Source organism: Mixophyes fleayi, chromosome 2 (genome assembly GCF_038048845.1).
Source record: "Mixophyes fleayi isolate aMixFle1 chromosome 2, aMixFle1.hap1, whole genome shotgun sequence".
In the NCBI taxonomy this organism is placed as follows: domain Eukaryota; kingdom Metazoa; phylum Chordata; class Amphibia; order Anura; family Limnodynastidae; genus Mixophyes; species Mixophyes fleayi.
In genome coordinates, this window is record NC_134403.1 from 367,111,559 (window position 1) to 367,130,661 (window position 19,103).

At 41.6% G+C, this 19,103-nt stretch overlaps 1 protein-coding gene across 10 annotated transcripts in view; it reads left to right on the plus strand.

The window, feature by feature from the left end:
- The window catches only part of POU2F1 (POU class 2 homeobox 1), a 100,265-nt gene that overhangs the window by 64,221 nt on the left and 16,941 nt on the right, over window positions 1–19,103 (plus strand). For 7 of the 10 annotated variants that reach the window (XM_075197358.1, XM_075197357.1, XM_075197356.1 and 4 more), the window contains exons 3-5: window positions 6,069–6,169; window positions 9,705–9,758; window positions 15,191–15,310. In XM_075197358.1, the coding sequence (XP_075053459.1) occupies window positions 6,069–6,169; window positions 9,705–9,758; window positions 15,191–15,310 (275 nt within the window). The remainder of the gene's footprint in view (window positions 1–6,068; window positions 6,170–9,704; window positions 9,759–15,190; window positions 15,311–19,103) is intronic. The other 3 variants (XM_075197365.1, XM_075197364.1, XM_075197366.1) reach the window with 3 other exon arrangements.

Sequence of the window (19,103 nt, forward strand, 5' to 3'; positions counted from 1 at the left end):
CTACATGTTACATGTGATGGGTTATATAGAATGTGACACCAGCCACTGTCTGGTCACTATTCTACATGTTACATGTGATGGGTTATATAGAATGTGACACCAGCCACTGTCTGGTCACTATTCTACATGTTATTTGTGCTGGATTATATAGAATGTGACACCAGCCACTGTCTGGTCCCTATTCTACATGTTACATGTGCTGGGTTATATAGAATGTGACACCAGCCACTGTCTGGTCACTATTCTATATGTTACTTGTGCTGGATTATATAGAATGTGACACCAGCCACTGCCTGGTCCCTATTCTACATGTTACTTGTGCTGGATTATATAGAATGTGACACCAGCCACTGTCTGGTCACTATTCTACATGTTACATGTGATGGGTTATATAGAATGTGGCACCAGCCACTGTCTGGTCACTATTCTACATGTTACCTGTGATGGGTTATATAGAATGTGACACCAGCCACTGTCTGGTCACTATTCTACATGTTACCTGTGATGGGTTATATAGAATGTGACACCAGCCACTGTCTGGTCACTATTCTACATGTTACATGTGATGGGTTATATAGAATGTGGCACCAGCCACTGTCTGGTCACTATTCTACATGTTACCTGTGATGGGTTATATAGAATGTGACACCAGCCACTGTCTGGTCACTATTCTATATGTTACTTGTGCTGGATTATATAGAATGTGACACCAGCCACTGTCTGGTCACTATTCTACATGTTACATGTGATGGGTTATATAGAATGTGGCACCAGCCACTGTCTGGTCACTATTCTACATGTTACCTGTGATGGGTTATATAGAATGTGACACCAGCCACTGTCTGGTCACTATTCTACATGTTACTTGTGCTGGATTATATAGAATGTGACACCAGCCACTGTCTGGTCACTATTCTACATGTTACCTGTGATGGGTTATATAGAATGTGGCACCAGCCACTGTCTGGTCACTATTCTACATGTTACTTGTGCTGGATTATATAGAATGTGACACCAGCCACTGCCTGGTCCCTATTCTACATGTTACTTGTGCTGGATTATATAGAATGTGACACCAGCCACTGTCTGGGCACTATTCTACATGTTACTTGTGCTGGATTATATAGAATGTGACACCAGCCACTGTCTGGTCACTATTCTACATGTTACTTGTGCTGGATTATATAGAATGTGACACCAGCCACTGCCTGGTCCCTATTCTACATGTTATTTGTGCTGGATTATATAGAATGTGACACCAGCCACTGCCTGGTCACTATTCTACATGTTACTTGTGCTGGATTATATAGAATGTGACACCAGCCACTGTCTGGTCCCTATTCTACATGTTACTTGTGCTGGGTTATATAGAATGTGACACCAGCCACTGTCTGGTCACTATTCTACATGTTACTTGTGCTGGATTATATAGAATGTGACACCAGCCACTGTCTGGTCCCTATTCTACATGTTACATGTGATGGGTTATATAGAATGTGACACCAGCCACTGCCTGGTCCCTATTCTACATGTTACATGTGCTGGATTATATAGAATGTGACACCAGGCACTGCCTGGTCCCTATTCTACATGTTACATGTGCTGGATTATATAGAATGTGACACCAGCCACTGTCTGGTCACTATTCTACATGTTACATGTGATGGGTTATATAGAATGTGACACCAGCCACTGCCTGGTCACTATTCTACATGTTACTTGTGCTGGATTATATAGAATGTGACACCAGGCACTGCCTGGTCCCTATTCTACATGTTACTTGTGCTGGATTATATAGAATGTGACACCAGGCACTGCCTGGTCCCTATTCTACATGTTACTTGTGCTGCATTATATAGAATGTGACACCAGCCACTGTCTGGTCCCTATTCTACATGTTACATGTGCTGGGTTATATAGAATGTGACACCAGCCACTGTCTGGTCACTATTCTACATGTTACATGTGATGGGTTATATAGAATGTGACACCAGCCACTGTCTGGTCACTATTCTACATGTTACATGTGATGGGTTATATAGAATGTGACACCAGCCACTGTCTGGTCACTATTCTACATGTTATTTGTGCTGGATTATATAGAATGTGACACCAGCCACTGTCTGGTCCCTATTCTACATGTTACATGTGCTGGGTTATATAGAATGTGACACCAGCCACTGTCTGGTCACTATTCTATATGTTACTTGTGCTGGATTATATAGAATGTGACACCAGCCACTGCCTGGTCCCTATTCTACATGTTACTTGTGCTGGATTATATAGAATGTGACACCAGCCACTGTCTGGTCACTATTCTACATGTTACATGTGATGGGTTATATAGAATGTGGCACCAGCCACTGTCTGGTCACTATTCTACATGTTACCTGTGATGGGTTATATAGAATGTGACACCAGCCACTGTCTGGTCACTATTCTACATGTTACCTGTGATGGGTTATATAGAATGTGACACCAGCCACTGTCTGGTCACTATTCTACATGTTACATGTGATGGGTTATATAGAATGTGGCACCAGCCACTGTCTGGTCACTATTCTACATGTTACCTGTGATGGGTTATATAGAATGTGACACCAGCCACTGTCTGGTCACTATTCTATATGTTACTTGTGCTGGATTATATAGAATGTGACACCAGCCACTGTCTGGTCACTATTCTACATGTTACATGTGATGGGTTATATAGAATGTGGCACCAGCCACTGTCTGGTCACTATTCTACATGTTACCTGTGATGGGTTATATAGAATGTGACACCAGCCACTGTCTGGTCACTATTCTACATGTTACTTGTGCTGGATTATATAGAATGTGACACCAGCCACTGTCTGGTCCCTATTCTACATGTTACTTGTGCTGGATTATATAGAATGTGACACCAGCCACTGTCTGGTCACTATTCTACATGTTACTTGTGCTGGATTATATAGAATGTGACACCAGCCACTGCCTGGTCCCTATTCTACATGTTATTTGTGCTGGATTATATAGAATGTGACACCAGCCACTGTCTGGTCACTATTCTACATGTTACATGTGATGGGTTATATAGAATGTGGCACCAGCCACTGTCTGGTCACTATTCTACATGTTACCTGTGATGGGTTATATAGAATGTGACACCAGCCACTGTCTGGTCACTATTCTACATGTTACCTGTGATGGGTTATATAGAATGTGACACCAGCCACTGTCTGGTCACTATTCTACATGTTACATGTGATGGGTTATATAGAATGTGGCACCAGCCACTGTCTGGTCACTATTCTACATGTTACCTGTGATGGGTTATATAGAATGTGACACCAGCCACTGTCTGGTCACTATTCTATATGTTACTTGTGCTGGATTATATAGAATGTGACACCAGCCACTGTCTGGTCACTATTCTACATGTTACCTGTGATGGGTTATATAGAATGTGACACCAGCCACTGTCTGGTCACTATTCTATATGTTACTTGTGCTGGATTATATAGAATGTGACACCAGCCACTGCCTGGTCCCTATTCTACATGTTACTTGTGCTGGATTATATAGAATGTGACACCAGCCACTGTCTGGTCACTATTCTACATGTTACTTGTGCTGGATTATATAGAATGTGACACCAGCCACTGTCTGGTCACTATTCTACATGTTACTTGTGCTGGATTATATAGAATGTGACACCAGCCACTGTCTGGTCCCTATTCTACATGTTACTTGTGCTGGATTATATAGAATGTGACACCAGCCACTGTCTGGTCACTATTCTACATGTTACTTGTGCTGGATTATATAGAATGTGACACCAGCCACTGCCTGGTCCCTATTCTACATGTTATTTGTGCTGGATTATATAGAATGTGACACCAGCCACTGCCTGGTCACTATTCTACATGTTACTTGTGCTGGATTATATAGAATGTGACACCAGCCACTGTCTGGTCCCTATTCTACATGTTACTTGTGCTGGGTTATATAGAATGTGACACCAGCCACTGTCTGGTCCCTATTCTACATGTTACTTGTGCTGGATTATATAGAATGTGACACCAGCCACTGTCTGGTCCCTATTCTACATGTTACATGTGATGGGTTATATAGAATGTGACACCAGCCACTGCCTGGTCACTATTCTACATGTTACTTGTGCTGGATTATATAGAATGTGACACCAGCCACTGCCTGGTCCCTATTCTACATGTTACATGTGCTGGATTATATAGAATGTGACACCAGCCACTGTCTGGTCACTATTCTACATGTTACATGTGATGGGTTATATAGAATGTGACACCAGCCACTGGCTGGTCCCTATTCTACATGTTACTTGTGCTGGATTATATAGAATGTGACACCAGCCACTGTCTGGTCACTATTGTACATGTTACTTGTGCTGGATTATATAGAATGTGACACCAGCCACTGTCTGGTCACTATTCTACATGTTACTTGTGCTGGATTATATAGAATGTGACACCAGCCACTGTCTGGTCCCTATTCTACATGTTACATGTGATGGGTTATATAGAATGTGACACCAGCCACTGGCTGGTCCCTATTCTACATGTTACTTGTGCTGGATTATATAGAATGTGACACCAGCCACTGTCTGGTCACTATTGTACATGTTACTTGTGCTGGATTATATAGAATGTGACACCAGCCACTGTCTGGTCACTATTCTACATGTTACTTGTGCTGGATTATATAGAATGTGACACCAGCCACTGTCTGGTCCCTATTCTACATGTTACATGTGCTGGATTATATAGAATGTGACACCAGCCACTGTCTGGTCACTATTCTACATGTTACTTGTGCTGGATTATATAGAATGTGACACCAGCCACTGTCTGGTCACTATTCTACATGTTACATGTGCTGGATTACATAGAATGTGACACCAGCCACTGTCTGGTCCCTATTCTACATGTTACATGTGATGGGTTATATAGAATGTGACACCAGCCACTGCCTGGTCCCTATTCTACATGTTACATGTGATGGGTTATATAGAATGTGACACCAGCCACTGTCTGGTCACTATTCTACATGTTATTTGTGCTGGATTATATAGAATGTGACACCAGCCACTGCCTGGTCCCTATTCTACATGTTATTTGTGCTGGATTATATAGAATGTGACACCAGCCACTGTCTGGTCCCTATTCTACATGTTACATGTGATGGGTTATATAGAATGTGACACCAGCCACTGTCTGGTCACTATTCTACATGTTACATGTGCTGGATTACATAGAATGTGACACCAGCCACTGTCTGGTCACTATTCTACATGTTACATGTGCTGGATTACATAGAATGTGACACCAGCCACTGCCTGGTCCCTATTCTGCACGTTGCATGTGCTGGATGTTTAGAAGTCACATTTATATCATTTTTAATGCTCAAATTAAATATATCATTCGGCTATTTGCAATTTCCTGACTTCTCCAAGCATACATATTTGAAAGATCCCTAAACTTATAATTCTTTTGGATGTTTTTTGGGGTGAAAGTAATGTTCTTATGATCATCTGACTTGATGTCCATAACATTTTCTCCTCTTTATTTGAAGTTTTTAATTACAAATTATTATTATTAGCTGATAGACGGCACTAAAAGGAGCATTGTATATACCCAGTTAATAGAAATATATTTCATTTCACATATTTATTACTTCTGTACATTATATTTATACATTATATTTTTGTAAATGATGCCACTTAGTCTTTCATAATAGCACTGAATTTTGCCAGTACAATTTTGCTGCATAATATAATGCAGCTTACAATTTTATTTTGGTGCTGGAAACACAGAGAGATAAAGCGATTTTGCCAAGGTCACAAGATGCTGACACTGGGATCTGAACCTATAAGAAAATTAGATACTTTTTGGCTTTATAGTGGGTACGGCAATGAACTACTGAGCCCCTTCTTCTTATACATATGCTTATGTCCTACTGTTGTCCTGCATCTCAGTGCCGCAGGCCCCAAGATATAGCAACAAATGGCACCGGTACAAAACGTTCTAAAGTCTTGGGACTCTTTGCAGGCACACAGACAAATGGTCTGGACTTTCAGAAGCAACCGGTACCTGTTGGAGCGGCCATCACATCAGCCCAAGCACAGGCCTTCCTCGGACACCTCCACCAGGTAAGAAACCTGCACAGGTGTCTTATATTTACAGATAAGGTGTTTCACTATAGCCAAAGTCATTGCAAGCTTTCAAATTTGTAAAGCTATGTATTTAGTTCCTCTGGTGTAGACCTGTCAATCTGATCAAACTATTGAGCATGTAAATGTGAATGTTCTATAATCCAGGCAGTTTCTTATATTTTATAAATGGAGAGTGACGATGTACAACGGTGCTGTACAGTAACGAGTTACATGCAGTGTTACATCCAAATACAGACCGCTACAAATGGTCAAGAGGGCCCTGCGCATGAGAGCTTACACTCTAGACGGGATTATCCTCCCCTTAAATTGAGCATCCAGCTGGGCAGGGTAATTGTTGTGCAAGTTTAGCTGGATTAGTGCTGGACTGGAGAGCTCTATTCAGTCCAGAGGACAGTGGCTTTCTACCACTCCGAAGTTGCCAGACAAACACTTCTTAAAAAGCATTTTCAGCCTCACTGACACAGCGGTTCCTCTGAGCTTTGAAATGTTTTTGAGATGTTTTGCAGCCGGAGTGACTATTTACCAGCACCATAAACATCACTTGTACAAAGGCCGCAGGGGCATTCAGTAAAATCTGGTCCTAAGTACTGTCCTCAGGAATTATTATTATTATTATTATTATTAATATTTATTTATAAGGCGCTACAAGGCATCCGCAGCGCCGTACAGAGACAAACAAAATCACAATACAATGGGAGACAGCACAGTACAGTAAACACAGCAACTCAGTACGCTCAATGCACAGCTAGAGAGGGCGGGGAAGGGGGAGGGAGGATCCGAAAATGACGGGGCCCAAGAAGGGGGGCGTGGAAGACAGGGAGACCCCCAGGGGGGAGGAGGGAGCGAAAGTGGATGTGGGGTGGAGGACCTTTGAGGAGGAGGGCTAAGTAGCTGGAGAGCAGAGTTAGAAGTGGTGGAAACAGGAGGAGAGATGGCCCTGCTCAGAGGAGCGTACAATCTAAGCGTATAATCTAATTATCTACCTGCCCTACGTAATAATAGGACAAGACACATATGAAGATGCTAAAGTGTCCGTATTTCAGATACTTGCTGCTTGTGCTGATGGTAAAGTCATGATGGGTCCTATAGTAAACATTGGTTCCATCTTAAATCACATTTCTTTAATACCTGAAACCTCTTAAGGGATTTCTGTGAACGCTGTTGAGATAAACACAGATTAGGATAACACCCGGTAAACATACATTTTTATCCAGTGCTGGTCGTTCTACCTTAACACTGATGACAACACATTGTGAATAGAGAACACTGTGCTTAGTTATTAAACTCTTACACCTCTGTACATCATCGCTGTGATTAATCTCAGAAGTTACCTGTACATGCAGAGACCGGGCGTGCAACAAAAGTTGTACCCATCAGCCACTCCTAAAACCACATTAGTGTTTATTTGGTCGTGGGGCCTTTTATGATGTTATGATCCTTTTTAGCTTTCTTTTACAAAAGCAAAAAACATCGGCACGGCCACCTTTCTTTGTCATCTACTAGAATCCGTGCTTAATTGAAAACACATTTCTGAAGCAAATGACTAGTGTTGTTTGAACTATTTGGGGGAGTGTTCTACTTTATTACACCTTGTGCAATGACGTGTGTTATGAATCGAGGGTGCATCGTGTGTGATAGAGCAGGACTTACTGGATTTGAACATAATTAAATGGTATACTTTATGCTCAGTTTACACAGTGTGTACAGTAAGAAATGACACCGACAAGTAACTGCATACAGCACAAGAAATGCTACTGTACATCCGCAACAAGAAAAATATCTAGGGATCGAATGCTAAACCTGGCCCTAAGTGATGTGTTGGTGATTTATCATGTAGCTGTGATAGAGAATGGTACTTATCCTGGATATATATAAAATATTGTGAGTTCGATCCACCAGTGTCGTGGGTTTGATGTTTGTGCCTCTAACAGAACATCTTGGGGTACATGTCATTAGCGGGACTAGGTGACCTCTAATCACATCCTTTCAGCCTCAACTTAGAATCTCTTTCCAGCACCATATGATATGATCATGCAGTTTGGTGCTGGGTGCGTTGTACGCCTACCATTTTTATCTTTTGCTTTTCATAGTGTTACACATTTTCTTTTGTTTTGTTTCTTTATCTTTTTCTCTCTAGTGCTGGATCTTTGTATTTTGTATAAATTGGGATATTATGTTGATCTGACAGGCGCAGAATATGTGAGAGGGTGATATATTGAAAGATCACTGGCTATTGGGTGACTTGTATTATACATTTATGTCAGTCATTTTGTTTTAAAAATTCTCCACCTCCACTCTGACCTGGACTTTGTCAAAGTAGTTAATTTATAACGTTCATAGACCTGGATTTGAAACTTGGACTATCAGAATTATTGGATATAGGTTCCTGTAGCTGTTGCACTGTATTACTACATTTGTACAAAAAATGGAAGTTTTGTCTAAATTTGGGGGGGGTGAAAGATGTGTTCTCGGACCTTTATCTTTGCAAACTATATCTCCTCGCTGCTAACAGATGACTTATATGCAAGATACTGATCCAATTTCAGCTTGGGTAGAGCAGTAAACATTGTTTTTGGGTTTGTTTGTTTTTTGCTTTATTAAACCTATGTTAAGTAGCCAAAGGGGGGGGGGGGGTTGGTTCCTCAGGAAATTAGTTTTCCATGGGAGACTATTTTGCTCAGCGCTGTAAGCTCTCTCCTGGGCATGTGTCTTTCAGTCAACACAGGAGAGCTCCGAGCTGTACAGGGAGAACATAATGCAGTATAACAATAGGTGATCCGGCCTGTCGGTGTAGAGAGCTCTCTCCCAGGCACGCTTGCTCTGCATGGGCCGGAAGAAGCTTGCCTGGGAGAGAACATAATGCAGTATAACAATAGGTGATCAGGCCTGTCGGTGTAGAGAGCTCTCTCCCAGGCACGCTTGCTCTGCATGGGCCGGAAGAAGCTTGCCTGGGAGAGAGCATAATACATAAATATCACATTGCATAAAATAATCTATCTCGAGTGAAAGGTGCACAAGGCAATATGTAGTACAGCAAAAAATAATCTTTGAGTTCTACGTGGTGACAAGGTGTCTCTTAACAACTTAAAGTGCTAACAATGGTTACATTAGTCAAACTGATGCCACAGTTGATTTTATTGTGAGCAGATGAATATAGGGTATAGTTGGGGCGCTCAATCCTTTGTTTCTCTAGCCCCAGCTGGACATATTTTGAGGATTTGCCTGTTTAGATATAATTACTGGTCACTTAGATTGATTAATCTATTTCAGGTTGTTTTGTAACTCAAAGGAGAGAGACGGTCACTCAGGGCCTAAAATGTATAATTACAGAAGAAACATCTACGAATGTCACAGAATAACTCTTCATACTAGATCCACTTGAATCCTCGGTTTAGTAGTAATTAGTGGTGCGTTTCCCAGGCATCCGTTGAGGTTGATAAAGCTTTGATAATAACAGGATGTTACAAAACTGTTGCGGTAATTCACCTGCTGTGTTTGCGCTGTGTTGTAGGTCCAGCTCGCTGGCACAAGTTTACAGGCTGCTGCTCAGTCCTTAAATGTACAGGTAAGAATTGTAACTGTGCTGAACAGACATCCATCATGTGGCCAATGTGGTGCAGTGGGCATAGATGCCGTAATCCATAGTAAGCCGTCAGATATAGACGGCAGAGAATGCAGCCTATCCAGTCACTAGGAAGTAATGACATCACTTTGTGCCACCTGTTTCAGTGATGTCACTAGTCCCTAATAAACTGATTGGCTGTCTCCAGGCAATGGGCCTACTATCTTGTCTGGTTGCCGTGGGTTACAGTACATTTGTGCTGATTCCAACATGTTATGATATAAGCCTAAGCGTGTTTGTATGTTTATCAGGCATGACCCTTTGTTTGGCATATTTTAGCAGCGAAAGTTGAATCGTTAGCCGGTCTCATTGACCGGTGCATGCGTCTGGCCAATGCATCCAATAAATTGTTCCAGCGGCAGTCTGTGCTGTGGAAAATGTTAACATGGCAAATCTGTTTGTTGCTATTAAAGACTTGAAATGAGGTATGAGGTTAACTTAGGAGACCTTCGTGTGGATAAAATGATTTGTTTTTATTTATTTACCCAAGAAAGTATTTTGTCTTTAAAGACCTTGATTCTGCAGTTCAGCCTATAGATTTTTAAGCTACCCCAGAGGTGCAAAGTGCACATAAGCCGCTAATATTCGGCCAAACAGGCTTTTCAGAAATTCCATTTATATGGCAGTCATTTCAGCAAATGTATTGCCCAATGGATTTTCAACGCATGAACTAGGTTAGCACTAAAACAAACTTTCTGACCTTGGACAGCCTATATTGTCCTTGTTAGGACTCATCGGTGTAGGATATGATTTTCTGTTGTCTGTTCTTCCAACTAGCAGTTACTTCCTTGCATAATATACTGCAAAACCCAGGAGCGCCAAGATGGGATTGGGTAAAAAGTTCCCCATCACCCTAGGAAACCCAGCAGAGGCGTTGATGTTGGAGGAGGATTGGACTCCGGACCCATCCACGATTGAGCCATGTTGTGTGGGGGGGAGTGAGTGTGGGGACCAATAGCTTCCTGTTGGTCATCATGGTGCACTCAGCCTACAGGGCATCTGTGCTTTTACACACACCCTCAATCTTGTGCACAACTGAGGGAAAGGGGGCAAGAACGACCGTATCTACCCCCAAGGTAGCTCAAACCCATCCCCAACTTGTCTAGTACAACTTTACAGGTGATATCTCTGTAAACTCACTCATTGTGAAATGAGTACTAAAGATTTACCCCTCTATACATTCAGCAACCGACTGAGCCAATCTGTTTATGGGGAAATGGCATTCGTATATGTGTCTTTGTTCTACTCTTTTATATGAATATACAGGAAGAATGAGTCTACAGCTCAGTACTCCCCTGAATAATCACAGTGGTTGGGATTGGTTCCCTCAGCTGACACCTTGTGAAATCTGCTTTATTACTGCTCATATGAACCATGTAAATAACCGAGTGGTAGCACAGAGCAGAGACCACCAGTATCTGCCCTCCCTGTCGCCCCCTCAGCATATTCAATAACGCAGTACGCGTACAGGTGCTGACCAATACTGATCCCTGCTTAACAGAGCCTAATAAAGTCCTATTGGAATTGTGTAGAGACACATTCTGCAGAAGTCTCCAGAATAGCAGCGGTAATGAGCAGTTTGTTATGTTTCCACTGCAATCCCCGGCAGCTATGATTAGTTAGGGGCCAACACACCTAGAACATGACTACAGACCGCATGATTTCTATCCAATTTAGCACATCCTTCCCTTCATTTGTATCACCTTCTGCCACAGCTATACACACCTTTATATTATGTGTCTTCATGAATCAGCCAAGTCCCAGCTTATCCACTGTTCATCTCTAAATGTGTTATCACTGAATGTGAATAGGAGTTAATGCAGCAGGTCACTGGATAGATCAGTAGCATAATCTGTGTATAAGGTGCTGAGACAGATATAGCGTACCCCTGTGTTATATATTTACTGTAAGAGGATGGGGGTAGCAGACAATATTCGTACCTGTTTTTGCAAGCAAACCTGAAACCAGCCTTTCACGAAGCACAATGGGGTTATGGGTGGCCCCCACCCAAACGCTGCTGAGAGGAAGGTAGAGAGCACTGGGTGGGGGCAGAGTAGTTATTGTGCAGCTACAGTGACCTTCCATTTGGAGTGAAAGATGCTTGAAAATTGTCTTTGGTTGCCATGGTAAAACTTTTCTCTCTCCCCAAGAGGGATGTTGGCAAACAAGCAGCGTCTCTGGAGTAGAATGTTTACAGTCCTGTACTGTAATTATCTCCGAATGACTGGCAGAATTAATCAGAGCTTTATGTTAATTAGCCTGCTCCGCAGTCCCCGAAACAGGTGGTGGAAAAATATGCAAATGAATGCAGGATTCAAATCCTCAGCCTAACCAGTTTTTAATTACCATAAAAAGCGCCGTTTCTGTCTCCTGTTGACGACAAGATCACAGCTTTGAAAGTTTTGGGCTACTTTTAATTAACGGGGGCTTGGCGATAGAGAAGGGTTAATTTTGATACTTTTAGACGTTGTCAATCATTTGCATGTACATAGATTTCAGCAAGAGAGCAGCACAAGTGTGTACACTATTTGCAATGATTTCGGAAAGATCCAAAATGATCTGAGGACTGTGCTTTGCCCGCCTGCGGCCCTTGTTTGACATTCTAATGTCCGACATCCCCTCAGACATATTATATATAATATAATATACTTGTAGGGCTTGATTAAGTTTAAAGGTCCTTTCACCTAAAGTAAAAGTTGATCGGATCTTAAGACATTAACAAACCCTCCTATACCTTGACGTAACCCTAAGAAGAACCAGAAACTCGCCATAAAATGTGCTTCTATCTTAAATTTCAGTGCTGCTAATAGTTGTTTTAAAATAAAACAGGTTTTACGGACACTGCAGTCTGCACTTTTGGTTAGAAAGAGTTTGCAAAATGATTTCCTCCGCAGGATACATGAAGTTCCAAACGGTTAACCCAGGTTCTGCATCTATGCGAATGTTCCGTGGACAAATCTATACTATTTTTTACAACATGTCCCAGTTCACATAGGTTCTGTTTTCAGGACAGTTGTGTCTTGCGGGGACTTCCTGCTTGTCAGACCCCCCTACTCCCTGTTCTCATTCCAACACAGATTATATGCAGAATCATCGTACGCACAACATCTCTCACATTATGACAAGTAAATGGGCGTTTGCAGGCGGAAAGCTCCCTAGAGGAATGTATTCATGAGTGTTAATGCTTTTTCTCTTGGCCAACAAATCAATTTTATGTTTTGATGCGTATTCTTTGTGTCTGCGGAAATGTCTTCATTAAGTGAGTTAAGGGGCACAGATCACCAGAGATTCACCTGTAATTTTCAGGCTCTGCATAAAAGCTCATTCACTGGCACAGAACAAAGGAGAAGTATTGGATACGGAGAGTGACAGAGAGCAATAATGGTCAGGGGCGCCGTGGTCATGGCTCCACCAGGAATGTAGGAGTCCTGTGCTACCACCGTGGGCGGCCCCATGAGTGTTAGATTTTATGCTCAATACATTTTTACAGATCACTTTGTCTTCAGAAGGAGGTACATACTGTACAATTTAGCTTTTCATATGCCACACACAGTAAACACCTCCCGCTGATGATCCCTGGTACGTGGTCGGAGGGTGGCCAGTTTCAGCACCGCTTCTAAACTTGACATTTGTTTAAATTGGTTTGCAGTCACCTGTTAGAGTGTAAGCTCTTTGTGTCGGTTACCTTCCACTTGTGTTTCCCCTACCCCCCTCCCCCCCCAGTTGCTCAATGTAATAAATCGGGGAGATTTGACACCGGGCAGTCAGCATCAGGGGCTGGAAGCTGTGTGGGGGTTTGACTTTTACCTGATTAGTATTCGTCTTTATTGAGGCTTTAAAATAAGTGATTACGGTCTAAACCTAGATCTCTCGATCAAGAGCAACAGTTTTCTGTACAGCGGTTAAACGTACATCAAAACTGCTTACAGGAAAAGCTATTATCCGGCATTGCATGTAAAAGGTCCACGTTATCCATAACCATATCTGTATCTCACCCACTGAAGTAGAATAAGTACAGCAAACACTGACTTTGCATAGGCGTGTCACAATTAATAAACACAAGCTTGGATAATGTTGACAGTAGCCTGGTTATTGCATTTTTAAGGTTATCTTACCCTGCGTTATTTGTTAGATTTGAGCGTTACGCTTGTGTTCTCTGAATCAGAATGTGTACAATAAAGTTTTGTTGAAAAGTGTACGGGAGATTTATTTACAAACCTTAGGGGCAATATGCAAATAAGCTGCTCTTATTCCATAGAGTCCTGGGTAATGCTAATTATGTGTCAGCAATTTAAATCTGTTCATTGTTGAGTCTTGACACCTGTAGACAGCCAGTTTTGTAAGGATTCTTTTATGCAGGATGTGGGTATTATGTAGGAAGATTTTTATACTACTTCTCCTTATGGACAATTTACATAGAGTATTAGCTGAAGTGTTTTTATTGTTGGTTACAAGTCAGATTTTTAGGGTTTAGAGTCCCCACGGCTTAATGTTTAAATGTAAATCATCTTCAACAATGCTCATTGTCCCGTCTCATATTACTATGTATAGTAGGCGGTGACAAGACCCAAATTTACCAGCATCAATGTTGAATTGTGGAAAGTTAATGTGTTCCCTGTAATCTCATTATATCTGAGAACTCTATTAGGATGAAGTGGTCGAGTCTTTCAGCAGACGTCTACTTATACACCCATCAAATATAAATATAATGTAGCCTGCGTATTAACATGTCACAGTCAATTATCTTATCAATGCTAATCTCAACGTGGAAATATTGTGTAATTATCATTTGTTCCAGTGGATAATGAGTTCAACACTGACTGTGTCATACATTAGAATAGCATATGGTTCTTTACTGGGGTATAATCAGTCCTTACTCCCTCACTGCACTCTACAGAACTGAACATAATGACTTTTAATCTCTTATGTTGAATCTTCAGCTTCTCTTTTTCACCCCAAGTTGTAAATTTTATAGCCGCAAAACTTTATTTGTGTCCCTTTCTTCATGTCCTGAACACCTGCAAGATTTCAATTGTCCCTGTAAGTAAGACGCAGAGCAGGCAGCTACTTTGTGGTGTAATACTCATGAGATTTAGTGACGTCACTGATTTTCTGCACAAAAAATGTCTCTCCCTACCGTGTGTAGGTGACGGCTACACTTTAAAAGGGTGTAATTGTTCCACGTAACCTCATACAGCAACTGAGTTTATCAGAACTGGAGGCAAAGTGTTAATATCTTTCTTTTGTTAAAAAAAAAAAAAAAGAGTGTTCTAAATGTAGAACCTTCCATTCAGTGAGACGTTTTGTTACATTGTGTTCAGTGGAATTCCGTTTACCATATTCCTTTTGGTAACATTAAGGATTCTATGTTGTAGACTAAATTCAAAGAAGAACCTGGGGAGCCTTCACAGCCAATCCAGCCTTCCCAGCAGCCCTCATTGCAGGCAGCCATACCCCAGACTCAGCTCATGGTGGCCGGTGGACAGATCGCGGGGGTAAGCAAAAACCCAATTTACCGTCAATTGGCGAGGGCTTGATGTAAGGGACATGTGATCACTCTGTCAGTGGGTAATATGTACATGCGAGTATGATTTCACCTAACCAGGTATTAGCTGACGGGGAGCCACCATGATGACTGATAGAGGCGGGGGCCACTGGGCTTTATATACTGGAAGTATGAGGATGTCAGAAAAACTTTTACTATTGTACCAAGCGGTAATGCAGTTCACTCTCTGTTGTAGTATTCCAAAATATCAGGGTCAGTTTGTCTTTAAGGGAAAAAAAAATCATAACACAAATTGTATTCGCATTATCTGCATATATTAATGTGTTCCCGTATATATTTAGATTTTTGGTGCCTTTAAAATGATTCGTTATCTCCCGCTGATAAGAAAAACATTAGGTGTTTATCAGACTGCCTTTCTATTTCACTGGAAGAAGTTCCAGCAGATTCACAGATTGGTGTTTGAAATAATGAATACTTCCAGACTTTTTAATCATCTGTTAACAAGCGAGTGGCAAATGTGTGAAATGCGTTGGATGCAATCTGGTGCTGCAAAATTACTAAATGTGACATTTTTTTGTCATTGTTCTGAGTTGTTAATATATTATTTGCCTGGGGACTTTATATGAATGTGGCACCATGATTCTGCTTCCTGGGAGTTTGTGTCTAGGCAAAGAGTTATTTTATGGAAGAGGGACTTGATGTTGACAGTTCTATTTAGAATTAAAGTTGAGGATTCCTTGGTACATGGCATCTTATACCTTTACAATATAAGGGAAGGTATGCGGACAGACTTCCTCTGGCAGGATAATAAGGGCAGCCTTGTTGGTGAATTAATTGTGTGCTCGCTGGACACTAGCCCAGTGAGGCTCATTAAATGACCACATAATCTGGGGTAGGTGCCTCTCAGGTCCTGGACTCCGACACAACGTGGAGCTTGCATTTTTTTTTTCTTGTAGTCATAAAAGTTTCTTTTGGGTGCTTTGGATTTCTCCAAAGACATACTGGTAGGTTAATTGGCCTCTGAATAAATGTGATTGTCCGTTCCACTGACAATGACTGATGTACCTGAGACTCAGTGAAATATGTTGGCGCTGTATAAGTAAAGGGTAATCCTATATTAATAATAACACAAAATCCTTCTCTGTGTTGTTTCTTTTCTGTAAAATTCCCATCTTTGCCCCCCCCCCCCTCATATTTGCCAGCTCATTTATGATTATTCCACATGTTGTCAGTTCATGGGGAGACTCTGCACTTACCTTATTATGAATCTTGTTGTGTTTGTTCATCCAAAATAAGATTACTGCTAATCCTGCACATTGATGGAGGCAGAGACCCTAATGTTATTATACAATAGTGGCTGATACCGCTGTGAGCAGTGAGGGCTGTCATTGGGGAAGAGGGCCACTGTGTGTTCATCCTGCTGTATTCTGAGAACGTGCGGAACCCTGGGAAACCTTTGCTGAATAGAGTGTACCTGTCACTGCGCTGGCGGGTTTATAGCGTTTACCTCCGTTACAGTAACAAATGGGATTTCTTCATAGTCTGACAAAATCTGTTTCTCCTTGTTGCATGTTGTTACATTTGTCTTCTTCGTATCATAGGTGGGCATATTCATGTAGAATTTAGGAGCCAGTCCGTCAAATGTAGAAACCGACAGGATTTTTTTAAGGAGCCAGGGAAGATGTGAACTCAATGCAAATTGATACCAAAAGTTAGGCAGTCGTTTTTTTAAGCACATATATATTTTTGGGGGTGAGGGAATGTCCTATTTCCTAATTGCACCTCCTCCTGCATGCTCTAGTCACAAGATCTGATAGTAGTCAATCGTACCACTGAGCATGCACCGAGAAATGGGATGAGGTCCTGGGGCAAAGGGGGTGAGGAGAAAGGGTAAGAACACTAGGTTAACACCCTCCCCAATTTTCAGCACCAGGCCTTTATGCAGGGAGGCGGGGGGATACAGCAGGTGGATCTAGTCTCCCAAACAGCAGGAGTCCTGGTCTTAGGATCTGTATGGTTCTTCTAGTTCATGGGGAATATGTTTTTTGGGGGGAGAGAGGGGAGACCTATTTAAACTGATAACTGCAGTCACTGCTACCTAGTGATTAGATTGGGTGAATATTGTGTTGGACCACTCTGACCTTATTGAATGTTGAAGACAGGTGCACTTTAAGACTGGTTTAGGAAGCCAAAGCAAAAGGAATTTAATGCTTTAAGTCCCTTTTAAAAAGCCTGAAGTCCAGCTCTGTAATTTCCTCCAGTCTCATACAATATAAAGCCCCAACACTGGTGGAGAGTAACAATCTAGAGCATGAACATCCTATTTCCTTCACGCTGACATTTCTCTGTGTTATGAAAAATTATACATATTTCCCACACTCTTCAATGTCGCTTTCTGCTCTGAAGAACATATTGAAAAATTTATTTAAACGATTCCAAGATCTGAGTTCTTCTACAACCTGGTGTTTTTCTTATTTTCATAAGAAAACCTGGGTGGAAAATCTGTCTGCATTTATAGAGGTTATAATTCTTATACTGCTTCTATACAGCTCCATAATTCTGTTTAGAAACCTAAATATTCTATTACTAAAAACACACATAAGAGTTTAATTATAGAGGGAAATGGGACACTTGGGCCTATTTTACACTTGATGAAGTATGTTATAATTTGTAGACATGAGAATTAGAATAATAATAATATCTGACCATAGACAGTACAAGCTGCTGTAACCCTTTGATGAACCAGCTCCTGAATGTTATTTTGCTATTTTGATCCATTAAACTTCTTGAGGCTATATTGCCTATTGTGAAGTACTGGATTAGTACATATCTTTGCATAATCTTATGAGGGTTACCATTGTACTAATATACTGCTCTATGCTAAGATTTGCTTTGTCTGCCTAATGGGTCTATCCACCTAATTAATCGCATAAGAGGATGGGTCAGGTGGGGACGTCGGTGGTTGACTGAGTGAATGTACCATGAATCATCCAAATTCCGATGGTGTTCTACAGTCATGGGCAAAAGTTTTGAGAATGACACAAATATTATTTTTCATAAAGTCTGCTGCCTCAGTTTTTATGATGGCAATTTGCATATAGTCCAGAATGTCATGAAAAGCGATCAGATGAATTGCAATTAATTTCAAAGTCCCTCTTTGCCACGACAATCAACTTTATCCCAAAAACAACATTTCCACTGCATTTCAGCCCTGCCACGGGAAGACCAGCTGACATCAGGTCAGTGTTTCTTTTGTCAACACAGGTGAGAGTGTTGACGAGGACAAGGCTGGAGATCACTCTGTCATGCTGATTGAGTTAGAATAACAGACTGGAAGCTTTAAAAGGAGGGTGGTGCTTGAAATCATTGTTCTTCCTCTGTCAACTATGGTTACCTGCAAGGAACACAAGCAGTCATCATTGCTTTGCACAAAAAGGGCTTCACAGACATGGATATTGCTGATAATAAGATTGCACCCAAATCGACCATTTATCGGATCATCAAGAACTACAAGGAGAGAGGTTCAATAGTTGTGAAGAAGACTTCAGGGCACCCAAGAACGTCCAGCAAGCGCCAGGACCGTCTCCTAAAGTTGATTTCAGGTGAGGAATTGGGGCAGGTGTGTGTGCATCTGCACGCACAGTGAGGCAAAGACTTTTGGAGGATGGCCTGGTGTCATTGAAGGCCAGCAATAAAGCCACTTCTCTCCAGGAAAAATATCAGGGACAGACTGATATTCTGCAAAAGGTACAGGGATTGGACTGCTGAGGACTAGGGTAATA